Source organism: Marmota monax, unplaced genomic scaffold (assembly GCF_021218885.2).
Source record: "Marmota monax isolate L192 unplaced genomic scaffold, Marmota_monax_Labrador192_F-V1.1 WCK01_AAM20220418_F8-fsc00177, whole genome shotgun sequence".
Lineage (NCBI taxonomy): Eukaryota > Metazoa > Chordata > Mammalia > Rodentia > Sciuridae > Marmota > Marmota monax.
Window position 1 is genome coordinate 3,400,395 of NW_026694922.1, and position 13,039 is coordinate 3,413,433.

General features: G+C 52.3%; 1 protein-coding gene across 9 annotated transcripts in view; it reads right to left on the reverse strand.

Annotated features, from left to right (window-relative positions):
* LOC124081144 (beta-adrenergic receptor kinase 2) overlaps positions 1 to 13,039 on the reverse strand; it is a 346,261-nt gene that overhangs the window by 277,403 nt on the left and 55,819 nt on the right. For all 9 annotated transcript variants that reach the window (XM_046427320.1, XM_046427319.1, XM_046427318.1 and 6 more), the window contains 2 exons: positions 5,570 to 5,671; positions 3,336 to 3,410 (listed from right to left, as the gene is read on the reverse strand). In XM_046427320.1, coding sequence (XP_046283276.1) covers positions 3,336 to 3,410; positions 5,570 to 5,671 — 177 coding nt within the window. The remainder of the gene's footprint in view (positions 1 to 3,335; positions 3,411 to 5,569; positions 5,672 to 13,039) is intronic.

The window sequence follows — 13,039 nt, forward strand, 5'->3', positions numbered from 1 at the left end:
GAACGACGGGGTCATTTCGCACGGGCCTGTGAGTTAAGTAGCACATCTTGCAGAAAGCTTCCGTAATCTGCTTGAACACTGAGTCGTCACAAGTCAGAGCGAACAGAGCCACAGAGTTCAATGCCTTCGTCCGGTTGTGTCAGCGATGGGCTTTCGACCCCTCGGAATGACAGAGCTAAAGGGAACCAGGAGGGAGAACCAACCCGCCCCTCTGGCTGTCGGAGGCTCCAGGACTGGGGGAGGGGGGTGCATTCCCAAGGCCTCCAGCAAGTTCATGGCTGAGCAAAGTGACAGCCAGGGCTGCTGGCCCTCGGGTGGGACAGCTGTGATCTACTCCAATCCTGTGCCCTTGGCACACTGTGAAATAAACAGCACAGACTTTTCTGTTTCGTGGATGAACTTCAAGTGGGGAACAAGAAATGACCAAGGGCCCCCTTCACGGTTCAAAAAAGTCAGCTAGGTCTTTGGGGGAATCTTGACACCTGAACCTGTGGACCAAGACAAGACTTAGCACTGCCCGGGTCTTCCCAGAGCACCCTGGAGGCTGAGCAGAGACACGGAGCGGACGCCAGCAGGGAGAGCCATGGCGGGCAGGCCTGGCTGCCAGCCCCGAGCTCTCTAGGGAGCCCCCCTGCGCTGACATGGGAGGCTGTGCTGGGCAGGGGACGCGGGCGAGGACGGGCTACCGCTGTTCTCAGACTGACCCCTGAAACCACACGGACTGTGTTCTCCTCAGTGAAGCATCTCTGAGTCCTTTCCAGCACGGAAAGCCCCCAGGGACACGTCTACGTGTGACCTCCATCTCAGCTGAGCCCTTCAAGTCCCAGGAGGCCCCAGAGGCTCCCAGACAGAGCGGGACCCAGAGCTGGGACACTCCAGCCACCGCAGGCTTCTAGTCACAGGAACACTGGCCAGTTGGCACTCTGCTTTCTTATTCCACCCAACTTCTCCCCCTTCCCATCAATCCTGTGAAAGACAGAAGGCTCCAGGACCTCTCGGCCACCACCCTGCTGCAGAAGGAGCCGCCGGACAGCCGGGCAGCGGGGCAGGAGCCTCGTCCAGCTGCCAGCAACGGCGCAACTCCCTGGTCCTCAGCTCCGGGCATCTGGGGAAGGTGAGTCACCTCTGCTTTGCGAGGCCACCGTGAGAACTGAGTAAACCCAAGACCCTTGCCAAGAGCACGGGGCCTGGCACGTCTCAGACATCTGAACACCAGCCAGGACCCCTCTCGGCTGCTGCCACCCAACATACCTCTGTGACACTCATCTCTAAAGTCATTTTCATGGACAAAGGGAACTTGATAAAAAGCATTTTGAATTGACTTTCGGAACATTTTTGTGTAACGTGAACCTCCACCCACGTGATGGGCGGGGGCACATCTGTAAACGGAACGCCCAAACGTCACTTCTGTCTACGCTCCATCGCCACGCTCTGATCGACACGATGGAATGAATGCAACGTCCCCTTTACCTGTGGAATGGGAACGCCACCTGCCACATCAGCTTCACCAGAACACTCGTCCGTTTTTAGTGAACCCAACAAATTAGTAAAGTGTTGTAAAAAAGACAGGCCGAAGAAAAGCTTGTGAATGAGTGTCCCCGAGGGTATGAAAGGAACCCAGGTGACCTTCCTATCTCACCTGGACAAGCTGACCTGGGTGAAAAGCCACGGCTTGAGTGTATCCCAGAGGCCACTGGCTGGAACCTGGTCCTCCATGTGGGACGGGAAATCGATGGACCTGGGCAGGCGAGGTCACGGGCGCTGCCCTCTGGGGGCACTCAGGCAGTTCTGGGGGCTCTGGTGAGTTCTCCCGAGAGGTGCCATGGGAAGCAGCCCCCCTCCCCTCCTGTCCTTCCCTGTGCTCTCTCCCTCCTGCACCCCTCCTGCCGTGATGCCACACGCCTGATGTGACACAGCCACGGGGGCCACCCGAGGCTGCTGACAGGGTGTCCAGTCTTGGACTTCTGACCTCTAATCTAACCACCAAGTTAAACGAACCTCTTTTTGTTTCTTGAATCAGGCAGGTTCAGGTGTTTCAGGGTTATGGGAACCGATGACAGGCTCTGTGGGAAGGCACAGCAGAGCCCCCACCCTGTGACGACAGAGCTGTCTGCGGCAGAGTTGTCTGAAGACTGAGACTCTGACAGGAAACGCCTCGGAGACGGCACAGAGCAGACACACAGACCTACGGGGCAGATGCTGCAGGACCTGGTCCTAGCTGACATTTGGGGGGAATTGGGGGGGCAGGCCAAGGGAAAAGCGACCTTTCCCAGAATCTTCAAGACCCCCTGAGAGACAGCCTGGCCACCTCCCCTCACAGACGGGGAAACAGGAGCAGGCGGTCGCAGCCCTGGGGCCAAAACCCAGCCCACTCACCAGTTCCAGAACCTGAGCTTGGAACCCCCTGGCGCGTGCACACGGCGCCTACCTTTTGTGAAAGGGACGTCTAATTATTTTGACTGAAGGATGACACACAATTTGTTACTGTCCTCATGCTCTAAGGGCCACATTAGTGTTTTCTCTGTAGAATAATCAACTTCATTTTGAATGAATAAATCCTATCAAAAGGTGACAAATCAAACATCCACTTACCTCATTGTAACTGAAACATCCAAGAAAAGGAAAAAATATTTTCATTTATGAAAATCATTACTTCTTTCATTTATTATAATTCATAGAAATATAAAAATACATTATCCACTTGAGAACTGGACTGTTTTTGCAAACCACCTGCCACCTCTGTAGGACCCACAGGACGCCCAGGCTCTGGGGAGGAGGGGCCGCTCCATCCCCACAGCAGCGACACCCAGGTCTAGATAGGGGACCAGTTCCCTAACCTCCTCATCTAACATGGAGCTGTGTCGTGTGTTATGAGTGGCTAAGGGAAAGGACATCCTCAGGTGTGACTCCAGGGCCCCTGAAGATTCCCCCTTGATTCTTGAAAGCAAATCCCATTTAACCAGGAGGGGGATGACTGCAGGGACCGACACCCGGGCCATCAGGACACATCTTGTGAAGTCCCTGTCCATCCCAGGTCTCAAAATATCAAACGTGGAAGAGTTTTCTTCTCCAGTGTCTTACCCGGGTGGACTTCTAGAATGGGATGCTACTAGAAATCTCCGGGGTACACTTCTCTTTTCCAGGAAGTGCAGCCCGCCCGTGGGTGGAGGCGCCCATCTCAATGAAAAGGCAAGGGCCACTAAGCCCAGCGGGCCCAGGAGGACACGGTCTCGCAGGCTCTCCTCTACTGCACACGCACACACGCCAAAGCGATGTCACAGAGCCCAACTGCTACGCGGATCCAGTGCCTTTACCTTGAAGCAATTCTATCTTACCTGAAAGAGTGTCGATGTCACTTGCTTCTTGGACAGATGACTCTGTACGTGTTCCACAGCTTGCTTGGAGAATGGCTTTTGAAAAATCAAAGACAGTGATTTTGAATAATCATATATGTAAGGAACCTCGATGGCACACAATACCACAACAGAGAGTCGAACTCCCCAATCGCTTAGCGACAATCTGTGCAATTACACCAACCAGTGTTCCCCAAACTCTGCGTCCCGGGTGGAGGCCGATCAACGCCTGTGCATCCCTCGGGTATGCAGGGTTCCCAGAGCCGTGGCAGCACACAGGGGCCTGAGTGCACAGCTACCCCCACGGGAGGTCAAGGTCAGTGGGCTAATGACGTGTCAGGAACAGCACAGCTGCTACACCCACTGGCTGAGTCTCCTCGCTTGCCGATAGGGGACTTCTAAAAACACAAACCCTCTCCTACATCAAACGACACATGGACACTCACCTAAAAATCAAATGCAGCATTACAAAGCCTAGTGACGGTGGCCAGAGGCTCTGAGTTCACGGGGCTCTGACTGCAGCCACGGCAGGGGGAGCTGGGCAAGTGGAGCTCCCACTGGCGGGAACCACAGACGGCAGCCCCCCAAACTTTACCTGCGTCTTCTGCAACAATGCTCAGTAAGAAGAGCTTTAAAAAAACACCTCCTGGGGCTTAAAACCCCGCTAGCCACGGAAAACCAAGTTCACGCGGCTTTCCGAGAACATCTGGCCTTCACTGGGGCTCAGCCTTCCAGGAGCAGCAAGGCATGGACCGGAGATTTCCTACTCAGAAATTCCTTCCATCAAAGCAGGTGGGTGCAAAGAGCAAGGCCACGTGGGCTGCCGGAGAGGCCACCTGCAGCCGCAGCTCTTCCAGGTCTGCAGAGCCCGGACCAGCTCCCTGCAGCAGGCTGGAGCAGATCGGTGCCAGGGCAGGGCTGTGCAAGGGGCTTCCTGCCTGACCACACGCTGGGAGCCTCTGGCCACATGGGGCTGTGGGCACCTGAAATGTGACTCAGGAGGAAGTGATGAATCAGATTCTTAATCCCATCTGATTTTAAATAATTTTAACAAATTCAAACAGCCACACATGGCCAGTGGCTACTATACTGAATGGGGGAGGCCAGGACTGTCAGTCTATTCCTTTAAAAAAGGGTTTTTTTGGGGGGAGGGGGGGCGGTACTAGGACTGAACTCAGCTGCTGAGTCACATCCACAGGCATTTTTTAATATATTTTATTTTAAGACAAGGTCTCACTGAGTTGCTGAAAGTGGCCTCAAACTTGTGATCCTCCTGCCTCAGCCTCCCCAGCCACTGGGATTAAAGGCATGCACCACTGTGCCCGGCGCCTGGCAAATTCTCATTATTAATTATTCCACTTACTTTTGGTGAAATAATTTCCTGAGAACCTAGTTTATCCTAATGGCTGAATTAGATTGCTTATCTGATTTACAAGGAAAACATTTACTCCAACTGATATTTAACTATTCATGAACAAAACTAAGAAAATAATCACAATTCTCCTTGTTAATTCACTGAAGCTATTTAAGATTTATACTTTTCAATATTTGATTAGCCTATTTATGAAAAGATAGTGCAATTAAAAATAACAAAGCTGAATTTTCTCTGGAAAGTTTGGAATTGAGACTTTTTCTTCAATTAATATGAACTAGGAATTTTAGTTCTTCAGTTTTTTGCAGAGCAAGAATTGGCTTTTGGGAACATCCTCCGGCACCGTGTGGATCTTCCAGGGGGCAGACTACAGAATACAGGCATTGAGCTCTTTTTTTTTTTTTTTTTTGGTACCGAGGATTGAACCCAGGGGCCCTCAGCCCCTGAGACCCATCCCCAGCCCTATTTTGCATTTTATCTAAAGACAGAGTCTCACTGAGTTGCTTAGGGCCTCACTGTTGCTGAGGCTGCTTTGAACTCACCATCCTCCTGCCTCAGCCTCCAGAGCCCCTGGGATGAAGGTGTGCAACAACACACTGACCTGGCATCTTTGTTCTTTTTTTTTTTTAATTTTTTAATGTTTATTTTTCAGTTTTTTCGGCGGACACAGCATCTTTGTTTGTATGTGGTGCTGAGGATCGAACCCGGGCCTCATGCATGCCAGGTGAGCACGCTACTGCTTGAGCCACATCCCCAGCCCAGCATCTGTGTTCTTAAACTCCACCCACCACTCACTCCCTCTCACACTGATCAGAGCGCAGCTCCGGGAGGAGCTCCGGCTTACGTGGGAACAGGACAGCAGCTCCTTCATGACGTAGGTGTCGTAGATCTGCCGGCTCCTGCACAGGCGGTCCTCCTCGTTGTCCAGCTTCTCGTACTCTTTGATCTGCATGTTGAAGAGTGGTCAGCATTAGGGGAGGCTCCTGGACACCTTATCTAACAACATTACCAGCCGGGCAGGAACCCCCTGGGTTCCAGCAAAAGACTGCCCCTCGCCTCACAGGAGACGCCTTCTAAAGTCGGAGGGAGGGAGCTGGGACAGTCTGAACTCAGCCGCAAACACACACAGGGATTTCTGCTCCACCGTGGACCCTCGTCATTGACACGTGGAAGTTCACGCTATCAGGAAGTGAGCACAGCCAGCTTACAATGACCACGTGGAACAAAAGCCACCGCTGGCCGGCCTTGCCAAGTCTCAGCCTGAGCACAAAGAATTCAACTGTGGCTGAAGTTCAGTTCTAGGAGCTGCAATGGGGTTGGTTCTCACTGGGCTGCAGTATTCCACAACCAACAGGGCGAAAGAAATACATCGCCAGGTTCCTACGTAGAGATTCCTGAAAATCAACTAAGCAAATATTTCAGAAAGGAATTAACCCCTTGATAAGAGCACTGGTTTTCAGCACTGTAAAAATATTAACGGAAAGGTCACCTCAAACACTGTGTTAGGAAAGGGGACCTGGCCGGTGCCCGGGTAGGCTAGACCGTAAAGCTGGCTTTAGAAACTGTTCCCTCCTGCGGAAGGGGTTCCGATGCTCTATCCTGATAACGGAAGGCCCTACAGACTTGCTCCCATTTACTTTGTTTGCAGGGATACTTTGAATGCAAAGGACAAGAATGGAACCTGGATGGGACGGAGCTGGGAGAACAGCTGGAGCCAAGACCAGCTCAAGGTGCCTGGCACAAAGGCTGACTTTGGGGAAAGGTGTCCCAAGCGCTGGCCGGCCCCACATGGCCTTCCCTAGGACCTGAGCACTTTAGTGCTCGGATGCTACAGGGTGGGCTAGCGACTCCTGTGGGCGAGTACAAACCGAGTAGAAGTCACCCACCTTTGTGCTCTACAGGTGGGTCTGTCAGCCCTGAGATCAAGACCAGTGAGCCCTCTAGGAATTCCAGATACGGACAAGGCTCAGTTCCGGGGTGAGGGGATGGGGGATGGGATGTGAGCCACTGAGATCCCGCATGACAGCCAGCCGGTTCACACACCTAGAAATTACTGGGATCGTCCTAACGTCCCAGAGAGACCCTCAGTGACACTGATGGCTGCAATTTACACTTGGGTGGCCGCCAAGTGTATTTATTTCACACCTTGGAGCAGACAGAAGCCCTGAGGTAGAGGCAGGGAGCCTGGTGGGCCAAGCCCCATCTAGGACTCTGCAGGTGGCACCAGCCCCAGGGCGTGGGCACCACCAGAGGACCCAGGAGCACAGGCATACGGCCGCGCACAGTATGCCAGCTGCAAACTTGCAAGCCACCCGTGACGGCAGCCGGTGCTAGCTTCCCAGCTAAGTGAGAAAGTAGAAGCCTCAGGTCGTTGACGCTCTGGTTGTTGTTTTGGGAAGGCTGGGGTGCCCTCCAGAATGCCCGATTGCCAAGGCAGCCTGCCCTGAACCAAGGCAGAGGGCTCTGCCCTGACATACAGTCGGCCTCAGCGAGAACAGGCCTCCCAGAGGTATTGTCCGTGAGCACCCTTGTGATGAATGCCAGTCCCCGATCCAGAGGCACCGGGCTGAGCGAGAGACCCAGCCAGGGGGGGTCGCCATCAGGTCCTGACTGTGTGGACCATTCAGGTTCTCTGGGCAGACCGCACTCTGAACCCAGGACTCTCTCCCTAGAACCTTGAGCCTGACAAGCTCCAGCCAGGCCCACGGAGAAGGCGGCTCCCAGCAGGCGGGGGGCCCAGCCCCGCTCAGAATCCATCCTCTACTATCAGCATGGCCAAGGGTTACAGGGCAGCCAGCCAACTGCCAGGGACTGTGGACCAGGATGTCCTTGGTCCCCGCAGGCGCACAGCAGATGCCCACTGGTGTTCACAGGCTTCTTTCCAGGTGTCTGAGCAGGTAGGGGCCACATTGCAGGTGGACCGTCTCCTGCCGCAGGAGGGAGGAGCCACCATCGGGATGCACCACACTGACTGCGTGGTTCCTTTGTGGTCCCTTTGTGCTCCGTGGGCACACAGCTCACAGCCGAGCCTGCAGCCGAGACCACCAGGGCCCTGAGAGCCAGCACCTCCATCCACAGATCCAGGGGCTGTGCGTGGCCTTGCCCATTTCTCCCACTCCCCCAGGGAGGTGGATGAGAAGGATCATCGGGGTCTCTCCTCTGCCCAATCCCCGTTCTGTCCCCGCCTTGGCCAGCTTCTCAACAGCACTGACCTGCTGAAAGCGCTCCCTCCAGGAGTGGCCCAGATCCTCAGCTGGTGAAGGGGCACTCTTTGCTGGCTGTTCCTCCTCTGCTTGGCTTCTGCACCCCACAGGGCCTCAGAGCGCCCCCTAGCACCCCTTTCTCCCCAGCTCCATCCTCCCTGGGAAAGCCCCTTGGTCCCACGGGTTCGGGTACCAGCTATGCTCTGGTGACACTCTAGACCGCGAGCTCCAGGTTCTAAGTATCCAGCCAATGTCTGACACTTCCAGGTGACTATCTAGACAGCATCTCCAAGGTCACAAGCCTACGCTGTTCAGCCCGATCCCACAGCCTCTGTTCTGCAGCCAGACACATTCCTCCTGCGTGTGGTCTTCCTGAGCTCAAAAATGAATCCAAGCCGTCCTCCCCTTGATTATCCCAAAATGTAGGGCATCCCAGTTCCACTGTTTGGCCTCCTTCAGCCAACTCACCCACAAACCATGTTTGCTTTGTATCCAAAGCGCATCACAAACGACAGCGGTAAATGCGGGACACACAGGGAGCACGATCTCAGAAGGACATGGAGAATGCCCCAAAGCACAGGGCAGTGGAGGAGGGGCCGGACAGAAGCTGCAGAGAGGACACATCTGAAAACAGAAGGTCTCAGGGGCAGCTCCAAAGCCCTGTGGGCTCATACTGTCAAAATCTCCGACAGGCCCCAAATGACTCGCGAGCACGTGAGCAGATCCTGAGCCGCCCTACACAGGCCGGGGGACTGAGCAAGATGGGGCCACCACCCACTGCAGGGGGACAGAGCAGGAGCCACACAAGCAGCCCACACCCTGTGCAGGGGCACGGCGTAGTTCAGGTGTCACCATACACCAGCCACCTTGCTAGGCACAATCCAGAATCACTCTGTGAGGAAACAGGAAATGCCCCCCCACGGACAAGAAGAGAGCCCGCTAGCGGGAACCAATCCAAGGAGACCCAAATGCTGAGCCATCAGACGGGGATTTTAAAGCCACTATTGCACCTGGACATGACAGAAACCACTCGTGTAATGAAGAAAAAGAGGAAGTAGCAGAGGAAAAAAGAACAATTCTAGAAGGAACCAAGTAGAAATTCCAGAAGTAAAAAATACAGCATCCAAAATAAAACACCGAGGGGATGACATCATAGCAGGCTAGAGATGGCAAAAGAGAGCGTTCGTGAATTTGAGGACAGAGCCACAGAGATTATGTCACCTGAAAAAGAGAACAAAAAAGTATTGGGGAAAAATTAAGCAGAGCATCAGAGATATACAGGAGGAATACTCAAAGACCAAACACACATGTAACTGAGTCCCAGGAGGAGAGAGGAGGGGAGAGGCAGGAAATGCTTTAAGAAATGATCATACTAATTTTCCTAGATTTGGTGAAAGATAAATTTACGGGTTGAAGAAGCTCAGCAAATCCTTTGAAAGACACACATTGCATCTAAAATCATTCTATTACAAAATGGAAATTGTCAGAACCAGGGGAGAAATAGTCCATCCTAATGCACTTTATATATCAAAATGCAGGCTGAGGGTGGACGGCTGGGGACCGTCATGAAGACACAGGCATGAAAGGCTGACCCGGCTCCATTGCCTAGGGAAGCCAACCCAAGTCCCAGGAGGTCACCAGAGGCCTGGCAGGGCGTCGGCTCTACACAGAGACGTCCCTCTCAGACCTGAGCGTGCAGCTTGGAACAGGGCTTACAGCTATAGGAAAACGCCGCAAGAAGAGAAGGAATCGATATTCCATAACTGGAACTGAAGATGTATGCACCCTTCTTGTCAATTAACAGGACAATCAGATGTAAGGCTCACCAGGAAGCAGACAGCGTCACACATCAGTCACCTTGACCCTTGACCCCGTTGGTAATTACAGAACATCACCCCTAATGCTCCTGTTTAACCTTTTCCCAGGCTGTAGAATAAAACCTGAATGTATTGCTCTAGTCTCCCAAAACCCTGTGTCTCTCTTTGCTATGGATTGGATATGGAATGTCTACACAGGCTCATGTACTGAATACTTGGTCCCCAAGCCAGCCATATGCAGAGGTGGCCTTGGGGAAAGTGATAGGTCAGGAGGGCTCTAGATTAATGCACTGACGGAGCCATCATTTTATGGCATTACTGGGAGGTGGTGTAAACTCTAGGGGGGAACCTGGGTGGGGGAAACGGGTCACTGGGGCATCACTGGGGCATCCCATGGAAGGGTGTATATTGTCCCCAGCCCCTTTTCTCACTCTTTCTGCTTCCCAGCCACCACCAGGTGATCAGATTTGCTGCACCATGGACTTCCTGCCCCAATGCTCTGCTTCACCACATGCTCACAGTGATAGGGACAAGCAACTGTGGACTGTGACCACTGGAACCATGAGCAAAAATAAAACTTTCCTCCTTTAAGTTGTTTTTCTCAGGTATTTTGTCATGGCAACACAATGCTGACTGACATATTCTTCTGCCTAGTTTCAAGCCACATGAGGACCACAGTGCAGTTCTTCCAGCAGCCGAGTTCCTGCCCACCACGGGAGGAGCTCTACTTAGCCATGACCTTTACCTACAGTGCTCTCCTCCTCCCACTTCAGGACCAGCCCCTTTGTCGCTCACCTTCTTTGACTCATCCATCTAACACTGCCACCAAGCCATAGGCCACTCTGGGCTCTGAGTCTGCTTTCAAGAGTAAGCTCAGAGGGAGCACAAGGGAGGCTCTTGTCATTTGGAGCACCCCTGCACAGTTGCACGAGTGAAAACAATTCTAGGCAGCAGCCTGACCTCTGGGGTTGTGTTGTTTCCTCCTCTCACGTCCCTCTTACAGCTTCCTCAGGTCCTGGTGGAACCTGCACCCTGCGGCCAGGCTGAAAGTAGGCAGGGGATGTCCGCCGACCTCACTTGATGGGAGGTACCTGGGGCCCACACATGAAGTCGCGTCCCCGCACGCCGCTCAGGTACAAGATCGGCGCCTGCGCACCCGCAAGCTCAGGCTCCTGCGGAGGGAGATGCCTGGGGCGGCTGAGTGGGCTGCCCTGTGCGGGGCGGCAAGGTGGAAGCACATGGTCACCGGATCCCATCCAGGTGGAGATGGAAACACCGAAGGCACGCACGGAACAGGGGCGCCAGGGACACCACAGACGGCCCGCGTGGCTCACAGGAGCGCGCCACCCTGGGGCTGGTGAGGGCTCCAGGAGCACGTGAGGCCATCCGTCCTGAACCAACCTCCAAAGACGCAAGGCGTCCCCAAGCCAGGAAGGAGATGGGGCCCTCCAGGTGGGAACCGACCAGAGAAGTGGCCAACGTGACAGCGGCCTGGACCGGCCAGAGTGCAAGCTCTAGCTAGGAAGGCGGAGAGAAGGGGGGAGGTGGCTAACAAGAATGCAGCCGTGGGCACCCTTGTCAGGTGCCAGGATGAGCCGCTGGGACTGTCACCCACAGGAAGTGGGTAGCTATTAAAGGTCTGGGGACGCTGCAAAGTAGAAAGGTAAGGTCGGAAATGCAGCCTCAGACACCACAACAGAATTTTCTAAGAACTGGGGTCAAAAAGCATGCGGAAATTAAAGATGGCTATATTAGACGAATAAAACCAGCGGGTGGCGGAAAAACACTTCTGAACGCCTCAGTGTTCAAAGGCCGCAGTGGTGTAGAGGATGGGACCTGAGCCCCTGGGTGGACGGTATCCAGTAAGAATACGAGCTGGGGGCTTGGAGCATCCCCCTAGGACATCCTCTGAGGAGCCTGACCCAGACTGTGTCCAGCCAGAAGAGGGGCGAGGAGAGGTGGTCAGCAAAGAGAAACACCAGTGCTTAAAGTCCACCCTAAACACGTCAACAGCGGCCGCCACTGAGTTTGCAAAGACGCTTCAGCCACAACAGCAGGAGACTGCCCGCAGCGTTTCACCCCAGCGGAGGTCATCTGCTAAAGGAGGTCCACCGCCTGGCCCAGGGGGTGCAGTACCGTTCAAGTGCACAGTTGGCGCTTTCAGGAACACAAAAAGGGGAAAAAATTGACAGATGAAGCATGAGACTTATTCAGATAAAACTCCTGATTATTGTTCAGATAACGTTACTTTAGACCCAATAAAACCTTTTTAGATTTAGCTTACTCTTTTTACACGCCGGCTAATATTCATCATGATTTCATGATTCTTCCTGAAAATACACTGATATAATTTTTTTAAAGTGGGAACTATGACACTTTCACATACAGATGAAAAGCCAAAAAGACAGGAATTTTTCTCCAATTTTCAAATTCGTACAAAGGTTACTAGTATCAGCCCTAATTATGCTACATTTTCATTGGATCGTTTAAAATGCTTTTTAAAGCAAAATAAAATAATGGTGTTAATAATAATACCTTATGTCATTTCTTAAATATATTTTAGTTTAAAATATTTCCTAATTTCAATTTTAGTTTCTCCTTTGACCTATAATTACTTGGAGGTCTATTAATTTCCAAGCAGTTAAGGACTTCCTAGTTATTTGATTTGAGCTTAAACCTATTGTGCTCAGAAAAGAAACTGAGCAATTTCAATCTTGAAATCTGTAGGCACTCCCTTTAGGGGCCAGAACATGATCTATTTTGATAAATGTTCTGTGTGTACTTCAAAGATGGAGAATTCTATTTTTGCTGGATTCGGCATCTACATATGTCCATCAACTCAACATATTCTATATCCTTATCAGTTATTTTGTTTGTTCTGTAAGCAGGGAGTGTATTAATATCTTCCATTAGGGTGGTAGATTTGTCCTGTTTTTTTTTAAATCTATTTTTGCTTTATGTACTTAGAACTTATGTTGTTTGCAACATACTGACTTAAGACTCAATACTTATTGGGTTGAATCCTTTATCCTTTATAAACCCCACTCTCCATCTCAAGTAGCATTACTGTGTAGCTTGTCTAACAACCTAATACCAATTAGGTTTGGTTGGTGGGTGTATTATAGACCCTCTTCCTCCTTCTGTTAAAATATTTTTCTTGGGCTGGGGATGTGGCTCAAGCGGTAGCGCACTCGCCCGGCATGTGTGTGGCCCGGGTTCGATCCTCAGTGCCACATACAAACAAAGATGCTGTGTCCGCCGAAAACTAAAAAATAAATATTAAAAAATTCTCTC